The sequence below is a fragment of the Leucoraja erinacea genome, chromosome 35, assembly GCF_028641065.1.
Source record: "Leucoraja erinacea ecotype New England chromosome 35, Leri_hhj_1, whole genome shotgun sequence".
Lineage (NCBI taxonomy): Eukaryota > Metazoa > Chordata > Chondrichthyes > Rajiformes > Rajidae > Leucoraja > Leucoraja erinaceus.
In genome coordinates this window covers 1,081,714-1,109,129 of record NC_073411.1, presented here as the reverse complement: position 1 = coordinate 1,109,129, position 27,416 = coordinate 1,081,714, and the positions used below count along the sequence as shown (strand labels likewise).

General features: G+C 45.1%; 1 protein-coding gene across 1 annotated transcript in view; it reads right to left on the bottom strand.

The window, feature by feature from the left end:
* Nucleotides 1–26,608, bottom strand: part of gpat4 (glycerol-3-phosphate acyltransferase 4) — a 110,552-nt gene extending 83,944 nt beyond the window's left edge. The window contains exon 1 of the mRNA XM_055661976.1: nt 26,381–26,608. Within this exon, the coding sequence (XP_055517951.1) occupies nt 26,381–26,545 (165 nt within the window). The 5' untranslated portion in view covers nt 26,546–26,608. The remainder of the gene's footprint in view (nt 1–26,380) is intronic.
* Nucleotides 26,609–27,416: the final 808 nt, after the last annotated feature.

Genomic DNA, 27,416 nt, shown 5'->3' with positions numbered 1-27,416 from the left:
CAATGTTAGCAGTGGGCTAGGTGAAAACGAATTACAGACAATGAGACCCAACAAGACGACTTGGGTGTGGGAGGGATGGAGAGAGAGTGTGAGAGAGAGAGAGAGAGAGAGAGAGAGAGAGAGAGAGAGAGAGAGAGAGAGAGAGAGAGAGAGAGAATGCAAGGGTTACTTGAAGTTAGAGAAATCAATATTCATACCACTGGGATGTACGCTGTCCAAGCGAAATATGAGGTGCTGTTCCTCCAATTTGCATTTGGCCTCACTCTGACATTGGAGGAGGTCCAGGCCAGAAAGGTCTGTGTGGGAATGGGAAGGGGAATTAAAGTGTTTGGCAACCGGGAGATCAGATTGGTTCAGGTGGACTGAGCGAAGGCGTTCAGCGAAACGATCGCCCAGTCTAGGTTTGGTCTCGCCGAGGTATAAGAGTCCACATCTCGAACAACGGATACAGTAGATGAGGTTGGAGGAGGTGCAAGTGAACTTCTGCCTAACCTGAAAGGACTGTCGGGGACCCTGGACAGAGTTGAGGGAGGAGGTATAGGGACAAGTGTTGCAGGGGAAGAGGAGGGGTTGGTTTGAGTGGGAAGGGATGAGTTAACCGGGGAGTTGCAATGGTAAACAGTAGGAAGTATAGAAGGCACCCCTGCCCCACCCCCTCCCACACAGGATGGCTGGATAGTGGAGTACACTGCTGCGGAGGTTGTGGAGGCAGGTATCTCACATGTAGCAGCGTCCAGACAAGGCCGTAGATTATTATTAATGTTTGCAATGGTCAGTGTGGCCTTGGTGGGCTGAAGTGTTTTTGCACTGTTTGACTCCGTGATACGCCTGAAGATTTGTATTGTGACCAACTGGACCAAGCACAGCTAAAACGGTGAGCAGCTGTGCTCCAGGCCTGGGTATCAATGCACACAACAAATTAACTCATCACTCTTAAAAATAATTACATCCTCAATGTCATACAATGAGAATTTGCATCAGTAACGTACATTATGTCCATTTATTAGGCTATTTCCTGGGTAGTATACATAATTAGGGTGAAATCTTGATCTGCCCTTGTCCTATGGATACACAACAAACATTTTCCCATGGGAGCAGTAGAAAGTGCTCAGTGGGTGATGGGAACCTTGATTCACCCCCAACCAACAATCATCGAGTTTAATGCTGGCACTTGGGTCAGGGATATCAGCATCAACTATACATTGAACCATCTTGGCCTGTGTAACTCAGTTTCACTTTGCTGGGTAATTTACCTACCAACTCCTGGAAGAATTTCCACATTAAACATTAAAAGCAGAAGAAAATCTCAGCAGAATAAATAGCCAGCACCTCTAGTGGTGGAAACAATCTGGCAATTGTGGGGTGAGGAGTGGAGCTTCCAGCAACCCACACAGCTGCTGCTAAAGTCTGACTCTTCTGAATGCTGGCCAATTGATACTTGATTTAAACATAGCATTGCAGAAAATAATTTTGGAACCAAGAACAGATTGTCTGCCGTGCAAATGAAACTTAAACTCAGAGGCTGCACTCACAATTTTTGCAAGCAAAACAAGTGTGCCCTATTAGCCAACCATGGAGGAAAGAATTAGAAGCCAAAGCAGTAGTAATGATCTCAGCTGACACAGAATGTTGATTGAACACTCACTGCCTTGGGTCCTATATCAGTTACACAGACTGACAGGTTCAATGAACTACAGTAAACCCGAGGTTGAATTTCAGAGTGATAGTAAACATCGTGCCAATTGCTGTGAAAAGAACCTGTGTCCACAGTCAAAGTCGAACATCACAGAATCAGCTCACCATGGCAATGCCGACCATTTTGCCCACCTACGCTAATCCCATTTACCTCAAACATATCTGATCCCACCACCTCCTGTGGCAGCGCATTCTACATATCAGTGTCACTACAGTTTGCAAAGTTACAGAAAGGAACAAAGAACTGTCAAATATGAAGGTTCTTAATTAGAAGAGAGCCAATTTTAATGAAATGAAAAGGTTTACCTTAGACTTTACACTTTGGAGATACAGCGCAGAAACAGGCCTTCCAGCGATCACCCTGTATACTAATACTAGGGCCAATTTATAATTTTACTGAAGTAAATTAACCTACAAACGTGAACATCTTTAGAGTGTGGGAGGAAACCAGCGCACCCAGAGAAAACCCAGGTGGTCACAGGGAGAACATACAAACTCTGAACAGACAGCATTCGTAGTCCGGATTGAACCCGTGTCTCTGGCACTGTAAGGCAGCAACTCTAACGCTACACCACTGTGCCGCCCCTAATGGTATTAAAGAGTCATAGTCATAGAGTGATACAGTGTGGAAACAGGCCCTCCGGCCCGACTTGCCCACATCATCCAACATGTCCCAGCTACACTAGTCCCACCTGCCTGCGTCTTGTTCATATCCCTCCAAACCTGTCCTATTCATGTACTTGTCTTACTGTGTCTTAAACGATGGGATAGTCCTTGCCTCAACAACCTCCTCTGGCAGCTTGTTCCAAATGTCCACCACCCTCTGTGTGAAAAAGTTACTACTCAGATTCATACTAAATCTTTTCCCCTTCACCTTGAACCTATGTCCTCTTGTCCTCGATTCCCCAACTCTGGGCAAGAGACTCTGCATCTACCCGATCTATTCCTCTCATGATTTTATACACCTCTATAAGATCACCCCTCATCCTCCTGCGCTCCAAGGAACAGACACCCAACCTACTCAACCTCTGCCTATAGCTCACACCCTCTAGTCCTGGCAACATCCTTGTATATCTTTTCTGAACCCCTTCAAGCTTGAAAATACCTTTCTTATAACATGGTGCCCAGAACTGAACACAATATTCTAAATGCGTTCTGACCAACATCTTATACAACCGCCACATGACCTCCCGACTTCTATACTCAATACTCTGACTGATGAAGGCCAATGTGCCAAAAGATTTTTGACCACCTTATCTACCTGCGACTCCACCTTCAAGGACTGACAGGTAAAACATTCAAAGAGCAATGGCAAAGATTTCCAGAGGTGGTGTTTTTGGTGTAGTCTAGATATGATCCCTACACAATAAAAGTTAGTAATCCCTAAATGGCAAAATAGGGAAACAAATGATTAAAGACCAGTTCTCTCAACCCTTACATTCTATTTAAACCACCAGACTGTCTGATAATTGGAGAGAAATTAGATAATTGGATACAATGTTGGCCCTCAGCCCAACTCACCTATGCCAACCAACATGCCCCATCTACACGTCCCACCTTGGCTGATTATTTTCTAAACATATCCCATCCATTTACCTGTCCAATTGTCTGTTAAATGTTGTGATAGTACCTGCCTTAACTATCTCCTCTGGCAGTTCGTCGCATATACCTACTACTCTTTGTGTAAAAAAAGTTGCCCCTCAGGTTCCCATTAAATTCTCCCCCCCCCCCCCCCCCACTCATTTCCTCAAAATAAATACAGGGATTATTAAAATATGGTCCTAAGTCACGGTCACAAATGCCTTTCCCTCGCTGCCTACCCCATCCTGTTCCTATCAAAAGCTTGAAAGTGAAGTATACTATTCCTAACAAATCTAAAAGCACGACATTTCAGGTGCTGTTAATCTAACATGAAGACAAAAATGCTAGCTCTACTCAACGGGTCAATTGAGAGGGAAACAGTGTTTTAGATCAACAACCTCCCATAAAAACTAGGGAAATGAGGAAAGATGCTTGTTTTCTAATTTCTCTAGTTTTTATGGGAGGTTTTCCAATAACCAATCGACAGCGAGGAGAGAACAAAATGAAAGTCTGTGAGCCCAAGGGAGGCTCATTAGAAAGTTTGCTCATTACAGATGATCTGTCTGGAGGAAGATGCAAGTAGAAGGATCGCAATTAAACTGAAGATACAAAATATTGCAATTGCAGGAAATCTGAAATCAAAGAAAATGCTTCAAATACCCAGAGGATCATTTTGCATTGTGGAGAAAAACTGGGTTTAATGTTACAAGTTGATACGTTGTTGTAGAATCGGTGCCCAGTGGAAAGATTAACTGAAAGCAATGAATTTAATATTCAGTAGTGAGGAGTGTAACATTCCTCATCAGTGGTGTAATGCTGCTTCTCTAACTGATACTGGGCTTCGTTGTAACAGTCAAAAGGAAAAAGAGAGAAGTGAGAGTGTGATAAGTAGTTACAACAAGAGGCAACTGAATGTTCAGAAGGTAATATATTTTTATCCACACAACAAATGGTTGTTGTCAATGTAGCCACATGAGAAGAGATAGAATACAATTTGAATAGATGAAGAGAAGAATTAAGATATTGGCATTACCCAAGTGGATAATTCATCCAGTCCAGATGGGATATATTCTGGATTAGTGGGAAGATGGAAACTGCATGGCTGTTGAGAAACGTCAAATCCTCCCCGGATGAGGAGTGAAACACTATTGAAGACACTAAATGCCAGAGCTCAGTCCAATAATGGGAAAGAAGATTAACAACTACACTACATACCAATCTTTTACATCAACTCTTTCAGAATGAAAATCTAGGAAATGTAAAGGATAAATATAAATGGCACCAATTTGTTAAGTCAACCCAAGTGAATTGTTTAATAAAATATTGGAAAGAAGTGATGTTGGTCACGCTAGTTGGTGTGTGAAATAGACTTTCAAAGACATTTCTATGTAGCCTAGGATAGACAAATGTGTTTTTGAACCTGTTAAACTTTCTTATTCTGAATAATCTGAAAGAATCCTGCAAAAAATAAAGGATTCCGTGCAACAACGGCATTATAGTTCATATCAATAAACCAGTCTCATAGATCCTCATGACACAGAAGAGGATTATTTCTGCCCACCTAGTCCATGCCAGCTGACATCCCACTCACTTCTCCAGTAACCCATTGTCCATGCCTCCAATATCAATTTCCCCAGATTTGTTCCACTCACATGCATCCCAGGGGCATTTACTGTGGCCAATTACCCACCAGCTAACAGGCCTTTGGATTGTGGGCAGACACTGCAGCACATGGAAGCCTACATGGTCACAGGGAGAACATGCAAACTCCTCACAGACAGCACTGATCAGTATTGTAGCGGTGAGGAAGCAACTCCACTACATGCACCACTGGGCAGCTCAGCTCATGGGAAGCTCAAGGAGTTTGAACGTTAAGTTCTCAAACATAAGCAAAGGAGGGAAATTTCAGTCACACCTTCTGCTTGCGTGTGTTATACACGTTGGAAGTGTTCCCACAATAAACGTCAAACAGTAATTCAATAGCACACCAAACGGTGAATTGCTAATTCAACCACCAAGGAAATGTATACAACACCCAAGGGTCCAATAATAGATGGGATTAATCAACTTCTAGATTTAAAAAATCATTTTTCATCAATTTCTTTAGACCTCGTAGAAATATACAGAGATTTATATCAGAAACAGCTTTGACAATATCTATACTGTAGTCTCAGGGCTCTGGAGTCAAAACCCTCATTCAGAACCTCCATATTCAAATATTTCAATGATCTAATGACTACACAGAACACAGAAAAGTACAGCACGCAGGGCAGCGCGATGGAGCAGCGGTAGAATTGCTGCCTTGCAACGCTTGCAGCACCGGAGACCCGGGTTCGATCCCGACTACGGGTGCTGTCTCTACAGTTTGTACATTCACCTTGTGACCGCGTGGATTTCCTCACACACTCCAAAGGTTTGTAGGTTAATTGGCTTGGTATATGTGTAAATTGTCCATAGTTATGTGTGGGAGTGTTAATGTCTGGGGATCAGTGGTTGGTGCAGACTTGGTGGGCCATAGGGCCTACATCGGCACCTTATCTCCTACTCAGAGAGTGGTAGCTGTGTGGAATGAGCTTCCAGTGAAGGTGGTGGAGGCAGGTTCGTTTTTATCATTTAAAAATAAATTGGATAGTTATATGGATGGGAAGGGAATGGAGGGTTATGGTCTGAGCGCAGGTATATGGGACTAGGGGAGATTATGTGTTCGGCACGGACTAGAAGGGTCGAGATGGCCTGTTTCCGTGCTGTAATTGTTATATGGTTATATGGTTATATGGTTATCTCTAAACTAAACCAAATCTAATCTATTTGGCTCTAGTCGTTAACATTTCCACCCTGTAAAAAAGGTTCTGACTGTCTACCCTATCAAAATGTATAAAAATGGACTTTATAAAAATATGACAATGTGCATTTTAACCATATGTGATTTATTTAAATTACAAATCTGAAATTGTGGAGTACAGAGGCAAATAAATAAATGATGGGGCTTAGTCACAAACATGATGGAGGACACTGTGTTGCAGCTGCACCGGATTGGCACTGCTTTTATCAGGCAACACTGAACACATAAAGCATTTAGGACCAACTCATTTCAGAATCAAAACTTGGACTATATTTAAACAGAAAACATGGTGAGTAACCTTGATTAGGACTGAGCCAAAGGAGACAACATTCGTAGATAAAAATAAGCAGCTTTAAATCCCTCTTCTAACGGGCCATGAAATGATTTGGAAATTCAATCCAAGACATAAATCTATTCTGAGTGACAACTAATCAAATGTGCCACTGGACACTGTAGGTGACTGGACTATTTATGTCCATGTTCTACTAACAAATTACAAGAGGCTGCTACTGCAAATCGATCCCTTTATCACAGAAACAAGATCAAAGCAAGATGCTGCCCACTATGATAGGATGCTCCATAAATACAACCAGTGATAAAACTGCCAGGCCACACGGAGCCTGCACATCCTCACTACCATTTCCATTTACCTCACCGTAATGAGCTGATTTCAGTGTTGTCATTTCGCATATATTTTGTCATTATGTCTGATAGAGCTAGAATACTAAGAGGTTACCACATATTTATGTGCCATCATGTTTAAAATATGAGGAGAGTTCCAGGACTATACTGGGTGAATGAAGATATGGTCCATTCATTAACAGTTCATGATGGATGTACACAATAAAGGAGTCTGCTACTAGACTCCTACATCTGACCCGAGCTGGAGAAACAAGAAGCTGGTTTGTAATAAAAGGTGGAAACAGTGTGCTGAAGATTTGTTGCTGTCCCATTGGTGATCACTCCAGGCAGTCACTGTGTCGCCACTGGGTTCCATTCTGGAAAACAGTCGCAACTCAAGCTTTTTGTAGACACAAGGATCTGCAAATGCTGGTTTACAAGTAAAGACAACGTGCTGGAGTAACTCAGCAATTCACAGCTTTGAAAATATCTACATGGTATTTTCCATCTTCTTGTAGATGGTTCGACATGGGTGAGTTGAGAATGGAGCGCATGTTTCAGAAACCTACTACCGTGCAGGTAGATACTATATCTTTCCCCACAGACTTATGGTGGGTTTCTGAAACAAGTGATCCTGGAAATCTGGGTCTGGGGGGATCTCCGACATTAGTTATCCTGTCCTCCCTGTAATCTAGAGCACTTTTCAAAAGCAGCATTGCTTTAAGGTGCTTCCTTGCCTGTGTCATAGAGAAAGGTGGGGATTTGTGCCAAATTGCTTGTTTTGAGTTCTCTATCTTCAATCTATCTGCCAGAGGCAGCTGATGGCAATGCTAATGCACAAGGCCGAACCATGCACCCCCATTGGGGTCATTTTTGGTCACGCATTTTTAGGAAAGACCTCATTATAACCATATAATAACCATATAACAATTACAGCACGGAAACAGGCCATCTCGACCCTTCTAGTCTGTGCCGAACACGTATTCTCCCCTAGTCCCATACACCTGCGTTCAGACCATAACCCTCCATACCTTTCCCGTCCATATAACTATCCAATTTATTTTAAATGATAAAAACGAACCTGCCTCCACCACCTTCACTGGAAGCTCATTCCACACAGCCACCACTCTCTGAGTAAAGAAGTTCCCCCTCATGTTACCCCTAAACTTCTTAATTCTCAAGTCATGTCCCCTTGTTTGAATCTTCCCTACTCTCAGTGGGAAAAGCTTATCCACGTCAACTCTGTCTATCCCTCTCATCATTTTAAAGACCTCTATCAAGTCCCCCCTTAACCTTCTGCGCTCCAAAGAATAAAGCCCTAACTTGTTCAACCTTTCTCTGTAACTTAGTTGCTGAAACCCAGGCAACATTCTAGTAAATCTCCTCTGCACTCTCTCTATTTTGTTGACATCCTTCCTATAACTAGGCGACCAAAATTGTACACCATACTCCAGAATTGGCCTCACCAATGCCTTGTACATTAGTTGGAAAGAATGCAGAGATTCACCAGGATGCAGCCAGGACTACAGGGCGAGGTTGGGCAGCACAGGAGGCTGAGAGGTAATCTTATAAAACCACAAAGGGAATAGTGCACAGTATCTTTCTTGGGGAAGGGAAATCAAGAACAAGAGGCCACAGCTTTAAGATGAGAGGGCAAAGATTTAATAACATTTGAGAGGCAACTTCTTCACACAGACAGGTATATAGAACAAACTGCCAGAGGAACTTGTTCAGGCAGCTACAATAAAAACATTTAAAAGACATTTGGACAGATAAATGGACAGCAAAGGTTTAGAGATATTTATGGCCCAAACACAGACAAATGGGACTTGCTTAGATGGGGCATCTTGGTTAGCACAGATGAATTAGGCCAAAGGGTCTAACTCTAACTCAACTCTATCACTGATGTCTACCCTCACTGAGTCAGGTTCCAAGACATGGAATGTGTTTCACATTTTCAAGGTCTTGGCTTGGATAGATGTCTAGATACAATAGAAGCAGGAACATAGCATTGTGGTAGGTCAGCCTCGATCTTGCTGAATGGGGGGGGTTGACACAAAAAGCTGGAGTAACTCAGCGGGACAGGCAGCATCTCTGGAGAGAAGGAATGGGTGACGTTTTAGGTCGAGACCCTTCCGAATGGGGGAACAGGTCTGGACTAAATGGCCTACACATGCTCTGATTCACAAATTCTCTCACACACTTCCAGCTGCGGGGAGGTTTGCTGGTAAATGGCATTAGTCAACAAGACATGGTGGACCACACTACTGATGAATATCATTCCACAGCCTAGGTGGCAATTGGGGCTATGAATCTACTTTCAAAACTGTTATTGCAATATATTTGGTTCATCTTAATTGAAAGATTTAAACTGATCTTTTTACAGAATTTGAATATATTTGTTACATCTACTGGATTTTGCAGTTAATGTTAAATTAGTCTCCTTGCAATGCATCAAACTGGCAGAAATATTTGATGTCTATGTCTAAGATGTAAAGACTGTAACGACTGAAGCAAATTGGACATTTGAACTGTGGCGTGGTTACTGAACGGCTGTCACCTGTTTGTTTAACTGTATGTGAACTGTGAGGGGCGGCACAGAGGTGCAGCTGGTGGAGCTGCTGGCCTCACAACACTAGCCACCCGTGTTCAATCCAGAGCTCAGTGCTGTCTGCATGGAGCTCTCTGTCATCACATGTGTTTCCTCTCACATCCCAAAGACGTGCAGATTGGTAGACCCCAGAGGAATCACAGACGGTCACAGAGGGAACATGCAAACTCCACACAGACAGCCCATGAAATCAGGATCAAACTTGGGATTCAAGCACTTGTGAGACAGCATCTCTACCAGCTGCACCGCTGTGCGGAAATATTGCTTACAAATTAACGTACTACACCCGTCATAATTGTGTACACCTTTACCAGGTCTCCGCTCAGCCTCCGTCACATCAAAGAAAGTAAACTCAGCCTACAGAGCCACAGGGCGGCAAGGTGGCGCAGCAGTAGAGTTGCTGCCTTACAGCGGCAGAGACCCTGGTTCAGGTGCACTCCAAAAAAATCCTCTCACACTCCAAAGGTTTGTAGGTTATTTGGCTTTGGTAAAATTGTAAATTGTTCCTAGTGTGTGTAGATAGTGATTGTGTCTGGGGATTACTGGTTGGCACGTTCTCGGTGGGCTGAAGGGCCTGGTTCCGCACTGTATCTCTAAACTAAACTAAACTAAAAGTCTACTCATTATTAAATACTCTAGTGCCGGAAACGTCCACTAGATGGGTGGGGCTAAATCCTTGTTTCAATTATACTTTATTGTTTTTGCAAACAATACCCAAAGTACACAAAGAGTCGCCATGTAACTGGATATATTTGAAGTTTCTTTGAAATAAGCAAAATTACCTATTTTTAAAATCTATGGTAAGTTATAACTGAAAAACAACTACTCTGTTCCACACCTAAGTAAAAACTAAGACATCGCAGCACAACACTAAATCATCTCAAACTCATTCTCTGTTTGAACATGGAACTTGTAGGTGACTGGTATCATTAGGAGAGGCAGGTGGCGAAAACATTGCTCATGCAAGAGTAGATTAAACCCTTATATATTCTGTCACCATTGAATGGTATACACGTGATCTTTGCAAATACTTCAGACTAATCTAATACGCTTTGCAAAATGGATAGTATGTAACTAGATATCAACTAAGAATATTCAAGTTGGTATCAAGCATACGTTTAACCTTTGCTCAAGATTCCAGTTCCTTGTACCTCCATAAGTTTAACCTTTTAGCCTCCTGCTCAACTACAATGCCAGTGGAATCCAGCAAATGACAATGCATGAAAGTTAATCAAATCCAGCCCTGCCGTAAATTACTGGAGCCCTATCTTTCCTCTCACCTACTCCAACGCCACACCCCGACCAAAAGGTTCATCGCAAAGAATGAACGTGGACTTTGGCTGTGCCTCCACATGTGCTACACTTTGTTTTGCATTCAAAGACCCAAGCAGTCATTCCAAGTGCGACAGAGGTTCACCTGCATTTCCTCCAACTTCATCTATTGCATCCGCTGCTCTAGATATCAGCTGATCTACATCGGTGAAACCAAGCGTAGGCTTGGCGATCGTTTCGCCGAACACCTCCGCTCAGTCCGCATTAACCAACCTGATCTTCCTGTGGCTCGGCACTTCAACTCCCCCTCCCATTCCGAATCTGACCTTTCTGTCCTGGGCCTCCTCCATTGCCAGTGGTATGAACATTGACTTCTCCAATTTACGGTAGCCCTTGCTGTCTCCTCCCCTTCTCAGCTCTCCCTCAGTTCCTCTGGCTCCTCCTCTTCCTTCTTCTTCTTCCCCCCCCCCCCCCCCCCCCCACCCTGCATCAGTCTGAAGAAGGGTTTCGGCCCGAAACGTTGCCTATTTCCATTCACTCCATAGATGCTGCCGCTAAGTTTCTCCAGCAATTATGTCTACCTTTGATTTTCCAGCATCTGCAGTTCCTTCTTGAACATCTAAATTCAGTACCCCGTTCCTGCTTTTTCCCCCCATATCCCTTGATTCCTTTAGCCCTAAGAGCTAAATTTAACTCTCTCGAAAACATCCAGTGAATTGGCCTCCATTGCCTTCTGTGGCAGAGAATTCCACAGATTCACAACTCTCTGGGTGAAGAAGTTTTTCCTCATCTCAGTCCAAAATGGCCTACCCCTTATTCTTAAACTGTGACCCCTGGTTCTAGACTCCCCCAACACCGAGAACATTTTTCCTGCATCTAGCCTTAAGAATTTTATATTTTTCCCTAAGATCGCCTCTTATCCTTCTAAATTCCAGTGAATACAAGCCCCAGTCGACCCATTCTTTCATCATATATCAGTCCCGCCATCCCGGGAATTAACTTGGTGGACCTACGCTGTGCTCCCTCAATAGCAATAATGTCCTTCCTCAAATTAGGAGATCAAAACTGCACACAATAGTCCAGGTGCGGTCTCACCAGGGCTCTGTACAACTGCAGTAGGACCTCTTTGCTCCTAAACTCAAATCCTCTCGCAATGAAGGCCAACATGCCATTAGCTTTCTTCACTGCCAGCTGTACCTGCATGCTTACTTTCAGTGACTGATGTACAAGCACACCCAGGTCTCATTGCACCTCCCCTTTTCTTAATCTGACACCGTTCAGATAATAATCTGCCTTCCTGTTCTTGCCACCAAAGTGGATAACCTCACATTTATCCACATTATACTGCATCTGCCACGCATCTGCTCACTCACCCAGCCTATCCAAGTCACCCTGCAGCCCAATAGCCTTCTCATTGCAGCTCACACTGTCACCCAGCTTTGTGCCATCTGCAAACTTGGAGATGTCACATTCCCTCGTCTAAATCGTTAATATATATTGTAAATAACTATTAAAGGACCATTAAAGGTCACTGGTAACATTTAAACCAGTGGTTCCCAACCTTTTTAAGTTCATGGCCCCCTTGGGTTCTTTAATTTTTCTGTGGCCCCCCCTGACATTATTAGCGGAAAGAAAGTGGCCCCTTCATTGAACCTGTGGCCCCCTAATTCCCCAAATTTTTCAGTGGCCCCCCCTGAAATTTGCCCTGGCCCCAGGTTGGGAATCACTGATTTAAACCACTAAGATTCATGGGTGGGGGATTTTGAGGCCGGTGGAGGGGGGGGGGGGGGGGGGGGGGGGGGGAGGGGTGTCCTCTTTCGGCTGAAGTCATACCTTGTATAAAGGCAGATGATTGTGGCTCAGGGAGCATTGCTCCAGGAGTTCCTCAGATAAGTATCCTCAGCCTGACCATCTGGAATGCCCTATTCATCATTAGGTGAGTGGTTGGGGGGATTCACTCATAATCCCACAGGACACAGTTCAACTTCAAACTGCTCAGATAATGAGGTAGTGCATGGATATTTACAGCAAGGCCTGGCTGGTATCCATTCACTTCCTTTCAATTATAATTGACCAGAAACTGAATGGAACCAGTCACACAAACAGCACTGAGACGTCACCAGCAGGGGAACAGAGAACACTATGATGAGTGGACACACAGTGCTGGAGTAACTCAGCAGATTAGGCAGCATCTCTGGAGAAAATGGATGTGATGTTTCAGGTCTGTAGAAGGGTCCCGACCTGAAACGTCACGCATCCATGTTCTCCAGAGATGCTGCCTGACGCACAGAGTCACATCAGCACTTTGTGTCCTTGTGTGTAAAGCAGCATCTGCAGTTCCTTTTTTCTACACTATGATGAGTGACTCACTTTCCAAGACTTTGTGCCTGCATGACAGGGCAGACAATGTGCAGATACACTCCACAATTTAGAACAATGTAGCTCCAACAATAATCAAGTACACTATCACCCAGGACAAAGCATCATAATTCATTCACCACCTTAAACATCCACTCCCTTCACCAGGAGTGCAAAGTATACCATCAATACGATGCTTGATAGAAACGCACCAACTGTTCTTCCCTAACTCAAGAATCCTCACCATCATCACCCTGATTACGTTTATGTTCTTCATCAACGTAGTTCAAGCTTATGGACTTTCCTTCAGTCGGAGTAACTTCACTGTACTAATTGTTCTCAGGAGTAGTTAGGAATGAACATTCAGAGCTGCAATGCCCACATCTCATGAACATATTGAAATACTGATACGGTTTGTGCGCTGTTGTATATGGACTGAAAAAAAATGTTTGACAAGGAACCACAAAATAGACAGCGGCACTTTGGCTACAAAATCAGAAAAGGGAAAGAGCAGTGAATGACTGCTTTACAGAACACACAGAGGTTTACAATTTCCCCAGGAGGGGGAAGTATTATAGAGATTGCTTTTGTGAATTGGATAGCTTATGAAAGAGCTGACAAAAACATAATGGAATGAATAGACTCGAGCCATGTCATATTATTCCATGATTTTAATTATCTTAACAATTTAGTTTATAAATACAGCATGGAAACAGACCCTTTGGCCCACCAAGTCCACACCGATCATCAGACACCTGTTCACACTAACTCTATGTTATCCCACATTCACATTCACAATCTACACCCCCTGCTCAGGGCAATTTTCAGAGGCCAATTAACCTACAAACCCACACATCTTTGGAATGTTGGAGAAAACCGGAGCAGCCGGAGGAAACCTATATGGTCACAGGGAGGTAGTGCAAACTCCACACAGACAGCACCCAAAGTTAAGAATAAACCCGGGTCTCCGGCACTGCAAGACAGCCGCTCTATCCTCTGTGCCGCTGTGCCATCCACAAACCTACAACATGATTTCCTAACTTATACTGTATATTAGTCCCCTGCCCGACAAAGACAATACCATCTTTATCACCCTATCCACTTTCTGGGAGTTATGGATTTGCTCCACAAGATCAAACTCAGGGCTCTGGCACTGTAGGTCTACCTGCTGCATCACTGTGCCGCCCATAAATCATATTTGATTAAGAAGTTGGGCGGCCTAAGAGGACAGGGATTCAGGTTTTTGGACCATTGCATCTCTTCTGAGGCAGAGGTATCTGGCACATGAGGGAGTGGTTGCACCTGAACTGGAGGGCTAGTTTCCCAGAGCTACTCGAGAGGGCTTAAACTAAATTGGCAGGGAAATGGGTTCCAAGTAGTAGGGATGCGAGGGGCGGGGGAGGGGTGGGGGGCGGAGGTGGGGGGGAGGGGGGGCTATATGTCAGTACAAAAGATAATGACTGCAACTTCAGTTGACAAGACAGGCAGCTGCATAGAAGGAGAACAAGGAAAGACTGATGGCTTAAATTGCATTTGTTTAAATGCAAGAAGCTTGATAGGGCAGAGGCCTGACATGGTGGATGAATTCAGGGTGCAGAGAGGGTACATGTAACTGGAACGTATTGGCTATTGCAGAAACCTGGCTAAGGGGGAACAGGACTGGCAGCTTAATCTTCCAGGGTGCAGGGTAACGGTAATAGTGTGAGATGATGATGGTTGATCCTGTGCGGCTGTATGGGGGCTGAGGGAAAGGGAATGATCACCCTGTTGGTTTTATACTAGAGGCCCTCAAGTAGTCAACAGGAATTCGAGGAACAAATATGCTGAGAGACCAGCGGCAGCTGCAAGACTAATGAGGTTGTCATAGACGAGAATTTTAACTTTCCCAATATAGACTTTATAGACTTGGACTGCTCAGTGCCAAGGGTTAGATAGGATGGAATTTGTCAAATGTGTTCAGGAAAGTTTCCTCAGACAATACGTCAAGGGTACTACAAGAGAAAGGGCAAAGCTTGAATTAATTTTAGGTAATTGAGCAGGGCAAGTGACTAGAGTATCAGTCGGTGAACCTTTTGGCACCAGCAACCACAGAACTAAAATAGTTATGGATAAGGATAGGGCTGGTCTGCAAGTTAAAGTTCTAGTGCTGATGCCATACATGGCAGCCGCGCCAACAGCCTGTCTCGTCTTTTTCTTATTTTGCAAACTGTGTTTACTTGTATGTTTATAAGGTACCTTTAGTTTTTGTATTCTGTGGGGGGGCTGGCAGTCCATCTGTTAGGGATCGACTGCAGGAGCTCCAACTGCAGGAGCATCAGCCGCCCCGATCGCGGGAGCTTCGATTGCCCTGACTGCGGAAGGTTCGATTGCCCTGAAGGTTCGATTGCCCTGACTGCGGGAGCTTCGATCGCCCCGATCGCGGGAGCTTCGATCGCCCTGATCGCGGGAGCTTCGATCGCGGGAGCTTCGATCGCCCTGATCACGGGAGCTTCGATCGCGGGAGCTTCGATCGCCCCGATCGCGGGAGCCGATCGCCCCGATCGCGGGAGCTTTCGATCGCCCCGATCGCGGGAGCTTCGATCGCCCCGATCGCGGGAGCTTCGATCGCGGGAGCTTCGATCGCCCTGATCGCGGAAGCTTCGATTGCCCTGACCGTGGGAGCTTCGATCTGACCGCGGAGGTTCGATTGCCCTGACTGCGGGAGCTTCGATCGCGGGAGCTTCGATCGCGGGAGCTTCGATCGCCCTGATCGCGGGAGCTTCGATCGCCCTGATCGCGGGAGCTTCGATCGCGGGAGCTTCGATCGCCCTGATCGCGGGAGCTTCGATCGCCCTGATCGCGGGAGCTTCGATTGCCCTGACCGCGGAAGGTTCGATCGCCCCAATCGCGGGAGCTTCGATCGCGGGAGCTTCGATCGCCCCAATCGCGGGAGCTTCGATTGCCCTGACCGTGGGAACTTCGATTGCCCTGACCGTGGGAACTTCGATTGCCCTGACCGCGGGAGAAAAGGACAAGATGGACGTGCAGCCTGCGTTAGTGAGGACTCGGAGTGAGTGCCGTGAGCGCAGTGATCTCGGTGTCTGTGGGGACATAGCGACATGAGGACATCCCGGAGTCTAGTGCGAGTGTGGGTGGCTTTCTGACTTTTTGGGCGGACAGGGACTGCAGAGAAAGTGACAACGGTCGGTACCACTCTGGTCACATCACAGTGAAGGAGCGTGTGTGTGGCCTCGACATTGAACTGATGGCTTTGGATCTCTGCTTATGCTATGTGCCCTGGGAATTCTCACACGCCGTTATGGTGGCTGTTTAAGTCTATGTTTAATTTTTATGTGGTTATATATCTTGTTGCTTTTTTGTATGACTGTTGACAAATTAAATTTGTTATATGTTTACATACTTGGCTAATAAATTAATTACAATTACAATGAATGTTCTAAATTGGGGCAAGGCCAACTTTGATGTTATTAGACGGAAGCTCACTTGGCGAGCAAAGGGATGTCTGGAAAGTGAGATGCTTTTAATAATGAGAGGTCAAGGGTTTCCATGTTCCAGTTAGAGTGCAGGGCAATGAAGGTGGGGCACAGAACCCTGGATAATGAGGGAAATTCAGGCTCTGGTTAGGAAAAAGATAAAGGCATGGGTAAGGTATCAAGTGCATCCCAGGAATATAGAGCATTGAGGAATCAGGAGGGGAAAATGGGACATGAGATAACTGATAAAATTAAGGGGGATAGGGAAAATGCACAGTCTTTTACCCAGGGTAGGGGAATCAAGATCCAGAGGACATAGGTTTAAAGTGAGAGGGGAAAGATTTAGGAGACTGAGGGAAATCTTTCTCACAGAGCGAGTGATGGGTATACGGAACGAGCTGCCAACGGAACTAGTTGAGACAGGTACAATAAAAACTTTTAAGAGACATTTTGACAGATAAATGAATAGGAAACGTTTAAAGGGAAATTAAGGAAAACGGGACTAGCTTAGATGGGGCATGTAAGTTGGCAAGGACGGGTTAGGTGAAGGCATGTTTCTGTGCTGCACGACTCAATTACTCCAATAATCCATCCCTATGCCTCTCGTGCTTTTTCAGAAATACTGATGTAACAAAATGGAAGCTTTTCAGTTTGCTACGTTTGATATTGACCAAGTTTTGGGCCAGATCCACAAACCTTGCTTGACCAACTACCCACCACCATTTTCCCACAACCTCCACCCAACCACTTTCTTATCAACAAAGCCTTTGGAAACATTATACAAAGGCAGAAACAATGTCACGGAGTCACAGAGTTAGAGTTGCATAGCACGGAAAACTCCTCACATTTTAGTGCCCTCATGAGTTTACAAACTTCTGTTAGGCCAGCTGTCAGCCTCCTGCTCTCCAGGGACAAAATACCCATCCAGTCTCTCCCAACAAACTCAACTCTTTCAACCCAGCAACATCTTTGTGAATCTTTTCTAGATCCACTCTAGCTTAATAATATCCTTCATATAGCACAGCAATCAGAAATGCATACAATGTTCTTATTTTCTTGCAGGCAATGCAATATTTGGTGATCTATCACTAAAGTCTATTCAAATATAAATACACGGTATCCTTAAGGGCTTGTCTTTGTAGGGAAATTGACGAGGGTAAAGCAGTGGATGTTGTCTATATGGACTTTAGTAAGGCCTTTGACAAGGTTCCTCATGGAAGGTTGGTTAAGAAGGTTCAACTGTTGGGTATAAATGCAGGAATAGCAAGATGGATTCAACAGTGGCTGAATGGGAGAAGCCAGAGGGTAATGGTGGATGGCTGTTTATCGGGTTGGAGGCAGGTGACTAGTGGGGTGCCTCAGGGATCTGTGTTGGGTCCTTTGTTGTTTGTCATGTACATCAATGATCTGGATGAAGGTGTGGTAAATTGGATTAGTAAGTATGCAGATGATACCAAGATAGTGGATAATGAAGAGGATTTCCAAAGTCTACAGAGTGATTTAGGCCATTTGGAAAAATGGGCTGAAAGATGGCAGATGGAGTTTAATGCTGATAAATGTGAGGTGCTACACCTTGGCAGGACAAATCAAAATAGGACGTACATGGTAAATGGTATGGAATTGAAGAATACAGTTGAACAGAGGGATCTGGGTATAACCGTGCATAGTTCCTTGAAGATGGAATCTCATATAGATAGGGTGGTAAAGAAAGCTTTTGGTATGCTAGCCTTTATAAATCAGAGCATTGAGTATAGAAGCTGGGATGTAATGTTAAAATTGTACAAGGCATTGGTGAGACCAAATCTGGAGTATGGTGTACAATTTTGTCGCCCAATTATAGGAAGGATGTCAACAAAATAGAGAGAGTACAGAGGAGATTTACTAGAATGTTGCCTGGGTTTCAACAACTAAGTTACAGAGATAGGTTGAATAAGTTAGGTCTTTATTCTCTGGAGTGTAGAAGGTTAAGGGGGGACCTGATAGAGGTCTTTAAAATGATGAGAGGGATAGACAGAGTTGATGTGGACAAGCTTTTCCCTTTGAGAATAGGGAAGATTCAAACAAGAGGACATGACTTCAGAATTAAGGGACAGAAGTTTAGGGGTAATATGAGGGGGAACTTCTTTACGCAGAGAGTGGTGGCGGTGTGGAATGAGCTCCCAGTGGAAGTGGTGGAGGCAGGTTCATTGGTATCATTTAAAAATAAATTGGATAGGCATATGGATGAGAAGGGAATGGAGGGTTATGGTACGAGTGCAGGCAGGTGGGACTAAGGGGAAAAAAATTTGTTCGGCATGGACTTGTAGGGCCGAGATGGCCTGTTTCCGTGCTGTAATTGTTATATGGTTATATGGTTATATGGTTGTCCCACTTACGTGGTTTTTTTGGTGATGCCTGAATGGTGGTGAGTAGTCGCCCAAAGTTGTAGCTTTTACAAGCTGGATTTTCAACATGCTGAAAATTTTCAGCAACGTGCTGCGACTACGACGGGTGCCGACAAGTCGCCGAACAAAATTGAGTAAGTGGGACAGACCCTTAATTCTTGTACTCAATGCCCCATCCAAAGGAGGCAAGCATGCTGTACACCTTCTTCACCACTTTGTGTACCTATACTGCCATTTTCAGGGAACTATCTAGTTTTACCCTTTGGTTTTTCTGTTCAACAGCACTCCCAGGGCCTGTCATTTACTGTGTAAAGGGGCTGTCCCACTGCGGCGACCTAATCCGCCACTTCAGAAAAGTTTGCCCTCGACTCATACCCACAGCATGGTCGACACGAGGTCCTTGGAGGTCTTTGTAACTCCCCTTCATGCTCAAGAGTAGTCCCCGAAGCCTCAGCTTGGTCGCGGCATATTTTTCAACATGCTGAAAAATGTCTGCAAGTAAAAAATGGTCGGCATGGAAAAAATCGATATTTTTTTACTCGTAGGTTTAGTCGAGGTAGGTCGTAGTAGGTCGCCAAGTTATTCGTAGGTAATCGAGGGTCGTCTAAAGGTAAAGCTCGTTGAGAAAAAAAAGGTAAGTAAACCAACCAGTAATGTTAAATGCCCGCTAAACTTTATTAAAAGTTGTCTGGCTTCTTGAAAGTGTCTCCACTCCTTCTCCACTCCTTCTCCCCCCTCCCCCCCCCCCCCCCCCCCCACACTCTCTCTGCGGTCTCTAAAGGACTTACCGTTATGTGCCAGCCATCTTTTACCTTCCTGTTCATCGCGGGTGTGAATTCCAGACAGCGCTCCCCCGCTTTCCCTGGCCCCCGCCGTGTGCGTGTGTGTGTGCGCGCGTGCGTGTGTGTGCGTGCGGTCAGTCGATCCGGCTCGCTATTTCATCGCTGACGGTCGATCCAGCTCGGGGTTTTTCAGGCGAGTGCCCTCGAGCTTGAAGGTCGAAGACTGTCATTGAACAGGCCCTTAAGTCATGCCTTGTTTTAATTTCCCAAACGGCATCATTTCTAACTTTCTGCAAGTTAAATTCGATCTGCCATTATTTCAATACAACTGACACGATGTGTACTGTGCTGAGGTTTTTTTAAATGCCTGCTCTGAATTGCAATCTAATCTCCCAAAGCAGAATCAGATATATAACAGTTGTATGATTACAGCTTTGTTCGTATAAAAACTAGAACCAAGATTAGATTACAGCTGTTTTTATGCCACTTGAACATTAAGTGTATGAGACATTATCAATACTCATTATACAACTTGAAACGAGTTGGCTTCAGACCAGTCTCCTCAAGTATGCCATCAGCAGATTTGCTGCCTGTGACACCATTCATGGGGCTGCCGGCCATTGAAGCTAGTTCATGTGTCTTATCCGCATACTCCAGTGGGAACATGAGCAGGGAACACTTCTCCTGCTATTGTGGAGAAAGCAAAGATCCTCCTCACCTTCATGGGGTTTCCTCCACAGTACAACTGAAAACACTGGGGGGAAGTAGCAGGCTTGGAAGTCCCAAACCTTAGATCCCGATCTCAAAATGTTGAGAGACAGAGGAAACTATACACAAATCTTAAGAAAAAAGATGCAGCTGTTGGGGATGCACTACTGACTTAGAATGGTACAGTGGCGCAGCTGGTAGAGTCACTGCCTCACAGTGCCACCGAGATGAGGAGAACATTTTTCACACAGAGAGTGGTGAATCTCTGGAACTCTCTGCCACAGAGGGTAGTTGAGGCCAGTTCATTGGCTATATTTAAGAGGGAGTTAGATGTGGCCCTTGTGGCCAAGGGGATCAGAGGGTATGGAGAGAAGGCAGGTACGGGATACTGAGTTGGATGATCAGCCATGATCATATTAAATGGCGGTGCAGGCTCGAAGGGCCGAATGGACTCCTGCACCTACTCCTATGTTTCTATGTTTCTATGACCCAGGTTTTCTACTACATTTTACTACATTTTAGACACACAGGGTTGGTAAGTTAGTCAGCCACTGTAAAGTACCTCTTGATGTTCCGGGGTACAGGAGCTTCAGGAGAGACAGAGGTGAGGGAAAAAGAGGAGGGGGGGTTGTATTGTTGGGAGGATGTCACAGCAATGATCAGGTGATCAGAGGTGACATTATGGACGGTTTGTGAAGCTATATAGGTGAAGCTGTGGAACATGAAAGGGATGATCACCTTGTTGGAGGCGTACGATTAGGGAAAGGGGAGATGCAACAAGACCTGGGTGTCATGGTACTCCAGTCATTGAAAGTAGGCATGCAGGTGCAGCAGGCAGTGAAGAAAGCGAATGGTATGTTAGCATTCATAGCAAAGGATTTGAGTATAGGAGCAGGGAGGTTCTACTGCAGTTGTACAGGGTCTTGGTGAGACCACACCTGGAGTATTGCGTACAGTTTTGGTCTCCTAATCTGAGGAAAGACATTCTTGCCATAGAGGGAGTACAGAGAAGGTTCACCAGACTGATTCCTGGGATGGCAGGACTTTCATATTCTGAAATTAAGGCGAAGGAGACTGATGAAGGTATATACATCAATTTTAGTAAAGCTTTTGATAAGGTCTCTCATAATTATAGGCTGATCCATAAGATTAAGATGTACAGGATTCACAATGATTTGGTCGTATGGTTTTGGAACTGGCTTAATCATATAAGGCAGAAGCAGAAGGTAGATATTCTGGCTGGAGTTCCGCAGGGATCTGTGCAGGGATCGCTGCTGTTTGTGATATATATATATATATAAATGCCATAGACATAATAGAGATGGGTTGAAGAGTAAAGATACCAAAATTGGGAGTTGCAGACTCAGTAATGAAAGCTGTCAGAAGATACAGCGGGATATAGATCAACTGCAGAAATGGGTGGAGAAATGATGCAGTATGGTCATTTAAATGTAAGGAGAGAATATACAGTTAAGGCAAGAACCTTAACAGTTCTGATGTGCAGAGGGATCTTGGAGGTCAAGTTCATAGCTTGCTAAAGGTGGCAGCAAAATTAGATAGGGTGGTGAATGGCATACTTGCCTTCATTGCTAGGCCGCATTTGAAACATTGTGTGAAGTTCTGGTCGCCTCATTACGGGAAAGATGTGGAGGCTTTGGAGACAGTGCAGAGGAGGTTTACCTGATAGATCAGTCTGAAGCAGGATTCTAACCTAAAACGTCACATATCCATGATCTCCAGATATGTTGCCTGACCCGCTGAGTTATTCCAGGACCTTGTGTCTTTTGGATAGACCAGCATCTGCAGTTCCTTGTTTAAAAACTAATCTCTGCCTACACATGATCCATACCCCCCCCCCCCCCCCCCCCCCCCCCCCCCTGTATATCATGTGCCCATCTAAAAGCCTCTTAAATGTCAGTATTGTATTGTCTTGACCACCACCCCTGGCAACGCATTCCAGGTGGACACCACCCTCTGTACAAAATAAACTTGCCCCCACATTTCCTCTGAACCTTGCCCCTCTCCGCTTAAAGCTATTCCCCTACTTATAAATGGTAGTCTAAACATAATCACAGAGCGATACAGAATGCTGCCTGGTTTATGAATTATCTTTCACAATGTTATATACTTCTATCATTTCTCCCCTCAACATCCAATGTTCTAGAGAACCTCTTCCAACCGGTAATACCTTTCTTTATTGGTAATGTTCAACATCTCATCGGTGATACCCTCTAAACCAGGCGGCATTCTGGGTCGCTCTGTGACTATGTTTTGACTATAATTTATAAATAGAATAGTATACAAAATGAAAGATGCATGATTAAATCAGCAAAAAACTGCTTAAATTTAAGCATAGATTATTATGCCAAATTTGCTTACTTTAAAACAGATGTTAACACTATTGAAAAGATGTAGAACAAACCCCTTATATAAATTACCCATAAATGCGTAGATAAAGAAGCCCAGCCCCTTTCACTGGAACAAAGTTACAGTTGCATAAAAGCAGAAATAAAGTCTCTTGACTTGGCTTGAAATGGCCAGAAGCACTCAACACTTCAGGCTAGTGGAGATAAACAGTATTAATATATCAGGTTGGTGACACATCATCAGAAATGAGATGCTGGGTCTGTTCTATGACCTTGCCTCAAACCAGTATTAGTGACGGGGGGTTCCAAACTGAGGGAACCACATGGGCCAAAATCAGTCAAAATCACTGTTTTTATGCCAAACTGATAATGGAAGGTTATAAATAACTGATAGCTGGAAGAACCAAGGAGAGGTTAGCTTCTATTTACTTGCCAAGGAGATTTAAACAATGAATGTCCTGGCCAAAAGCAGTGATTCAGAAAAGCCTTTTAAAAAGGACATGGATAAACACTAAAACTGTTCTCGGAGGAAAGAATGTGAAGAGATGGTTGTGCAGCAGAGGACTGGATAATGCAGAGTTGAGGCAGTAACAGGTTGGTTCACTGCAACAAGTTGATGCTGATACAATTTCCAAATGAGCAAATCTTTTTTTTTCCCCTTATAATTTTATTTCTTCTCCACTCATTATTTCACCCATTCTCAATGGAAGACATACCCTCCACTTCCATTCTGGAAGGTAAAATAAGGCAGGAGTGTTGTTCCATAGCGACCAGCAACGGACCCCGATGGGACCAACAGTTCCCATTGGTGTCGAGTGTCTCAACCAGTGCCCCCTCTCATATTCTGACCTTCAGCGTAACATTCCCTCAGTGTCAACCAGGATTATATGCTGAAAGGTCTGGAACGGCACCCGAGCTCAGTGTAGTCTCCAAGAGTGCTGTTCACTGAAGCACAGCTGACACTGTACTCAAATGTCTTTCTGTCTTTGATAATGCAGCACCTCACACTTCAAATTATGTTTGTATTGCTCTGCCCCTATCACCAACCATCCCAGTCACAAAAACATCACCTATTTCTTCTCTCCAGAGATCCTGCCTATCCCGCTGAGTTACTCCAGCATTTTGTGTCTATCACCAACTCAGAAGTATCATTGTGTAGCCTGGTCTACTTCACCCACAATCAACAGCTCCACCAGTTTCTGTGTACTGTAAACTCACTAATCATAACTCCCAAATTCACCTCCAGATTACCAATGTATATGACAAACAACAGAGGTCACGGTACTGATCTGTGATAAACCACTGGGCACAGGCTCCCAAACACAAAAACAATCCTCAATCATCACTCTGCCTCCTATTATCAACCAATTTGTACCTAGTTTCTTTCTCAAAGACCTTTCTCTATTGACCATATTAATATAACGACCTATCTATGCTGACTATATTAATTGCAGTCTTCATCAATACACTTTATCTCTTTGAAAATATCAATCAAATTGGCCCAACAGGATCCCCCATTACAGCCATGCTGACTTTCTCAGTTTCTCTCCAGTAACATCCCAACTGATAACCGACATACACAGGCCTGCCATTACCCTGAAGAATATGTCTGAGGCAATAAACAAACAGCCTTCAGCAGGTCGAGCAACATCTGTGGAGGCAAAGAGAGTTTTGGGTCGAGACCCTGCATCAGTTTCCTTCTATGACGGGAGTTTAGCGAGTTAGACAATAGACAATAGGTGCAGGAGTAGGCCATTCGGCCCTTCGAGCCAGCACCGCCATTCAATGTGATCATCCACAATCAGAACCCCATTCCTGCCTTCTCACCATATCCCCTGACTCTGCTGTCTTTACGAGCCCTATCTAGCTCTCTCTTGAAAGTATCCAGAGAACCGGCCTCCACCGCCCTCTGAGGCAAAGAATTCCACAGACTCTCTGTGAGAAAAAGTGTTTCCTCGTCTCCATTCTAAATAGCTTACCCTTATTCGTAAACTGTGGCCCCTGGTTCTGGACTCCCCCAACATCGGAAACATGTTTCCTGCCTCTATCATGTCCAAACCCTTAATAATCTTACGTTTCAATAAGATTCCCTCTCATCCTCCTAACCTCCAGAGTATACAAGCCCAGCCGCTCCATTCTCTCAGCATATGACAGTCCTGCCATCCCGAGAATTAACCTTGTAAACCTACGCTGTACTCCCTCAATAGCAAGAATTTCCTTTCTTACTCTGCACTGCACTCATCCTGCTGCCCTTTATGAATAAAGGTCCCACATTTGCTGAGCTTCAGTCATCTAGCATCCTCCAGTCACCCGCTTAAAAAACTGTCATAGCCCGAGCAATCTCATCCCTTGTCGTTGTCTGGCATCCATATTTGAGTCAACTGAGGCATCTAATAACTTCCCCATTTTAACAATAACATGTTTGACAATTTCACAGCCCCTTCCCAGAATTCTCAAACTACAATGTCCTTCTATTGTCAACTATATCTACTAAAGACCTAATCTTCATCCCCTTTGGTTCCAATATTTTTACCAGTTACCCTCTTGCCCATGAAATACTTAGAATATATATTGATATTTTCCTTAACCTCAACCACCTGTGATATTTCCCGCCCTGCCTGTGCTCCTAATTTTTAACGTGACCCTCCCCACCCCCATGTCAGGCCTGCCTGTTTTCAGTTCTCTACACAGCCATAGGATTCCCCTGTTTACCCAACCCTCAACATCCTTGACATCCAGGATTCCTGCTTGGACTTGCTTTCACCTTTACAGAGCAACATTATTCGTGAACTATTCTAGTTTTAAAAGATCCTCATTTGTCAGATGTAGACATACTTCAAGGTGACAGCTCCCACTCCACTTTTACCTGGTCATATTTTCTGATACTGATCCATGTTGCCCAGAGATGCTGCCTGACCTGCTGAGTTACTCCAGAACATTGTGTCCTTTCTTATAATTTTAGGTAAATCTCAAGATAGACACAAAAAGATGGAGTAACTCAGCGAATCAGACATAATTTCTAGAGAAAAGGAATAGGTGACGTTTTGGGTCAAGACGCTACTTCAGACTAACAAAATACGCCTTCAGGTCCTATCCATTCTTATTAAATCAGGACATAACTTCCTTGGGTCTGTACTCAAAAGTCTCAGTTTATGTACTCTAGGATCTGACATCCTGACACACTCGAGAAGAATCCCTTGTCCCTTGAAGTTACACACCATCTCCATCAGCAGATGTGGGAGTAATTGGTTATGATAGCCCTTGAACCAAGTGAAGACATCCATTATAGGCCAGTATAGTGGAGTAACGATGGGGGAGCCGCACGGAGGGACTGTCCCTCATCCACACACTTGGAAAGTGTTGGATAGAGTGGATGTGGAGAGGATGTTTCCGCTAGTGGGAGAATCCAGGACCAGAGGTAGCCTCCGGATTAAAGAACGTTCCTTTATGAAGATGAGGAGGAATTTATTTAGTCAGATGGTAGTGAATCTGTGGAATTCTTTGCCACAGAAGGCTGTGGACGCCGTCAGTGGATATTTTTAAGGCAGAGATGCTTGATTAGTACGTGTGCCGGGGGTTGTGTTAGGAGGGAGAGATAGATATGTGAATAGCGGAGTAAACTTAAAGGGCCGAATGGCCTAATTCTGCTGCTAGAACTTATGAAGATATGAAGGCTGCCCGGCCTACCTCAAACACTTTGAGCAGGGTTTTCATGTAGAGCTTGCGGATGCCGAAGGACACGCCGAAGATGGCAGGCACGATGATGAAGACGAGCAGCAGCGTGATCCAGACGGTGAACGAGATGCCCAGTAGGATGCACACCAGGTTGTCGAAGGGCAGCAGGAAGCCCATGCTTGCGGGCCCCTTCCTCACCCAGACCCTCGTGTCCGGCCTCGTCTCCCCGCCCGCCCGCCCGCTCCGGCCCGGCTACCGCGGCCTCCACCTCCTCCTCCTCCTCCTCCTCCTCCTCTCACTGCCCCGTCCCCCGGCCCAGTCCGGCCCGGCCCGCGGTGTGTCTGTCTGTCTGTCTCCTCCCTCCCCCCCCAGCGCGGTCCGGCCCGGCCCGCGTCCCCGCCTGCGCGCCCCCGCCACCGCGTCCCCGCCTGCGCGCCACCGCCACCGCCACAGCCAGCGAGCGAGCGGGAGCGCGCGCGTTCGTGCGTCACAGACCCACTGGTCACGCGGCGGCGCGCGCACGTGCGGGTGGCCAGGCGCGCTCCCAGCGCGGGAAAATGCGCATGCCCAAGCGGGCGCCCCCCTGCGGCCTGGCCGCGCACTCGCAGCACCGAGAAGCGAGATTGGGCCTGGGAGTGTGAAGCAGCGCCACCCATTCCTTCTCTCCAGTAATGCCACCTGTTGTCTATTGTCCCGCTCAGTTACTCCAGCTTTTTGTGTCTATCTTTGGTCTAAACCAGCATCTGTAGTTCCTTCCTGCTTAAAATAAAAGATGCTTGACGGCAGGCAGCATCTGTGGCGAGCGATTGGCAGCATTTTCAGAAGCTCCAAGAGCAGAATTAGACCACTTAGCTCATCAAGTCTACTCCGCCATTGAATCATGACTGGTCTATCTCTCCCTCCTAACCCCATTCTCCTGCCCTGCTCCCATAACCCCTGTACAAATCAAGAACCTGTCAATCTACACTTTATAAATATTCATTGATTTGGCCTCCTTCGCTGTCTGTTGCAATGAATTCCACAAATTCACCCCTCTCCCACCAGGCCA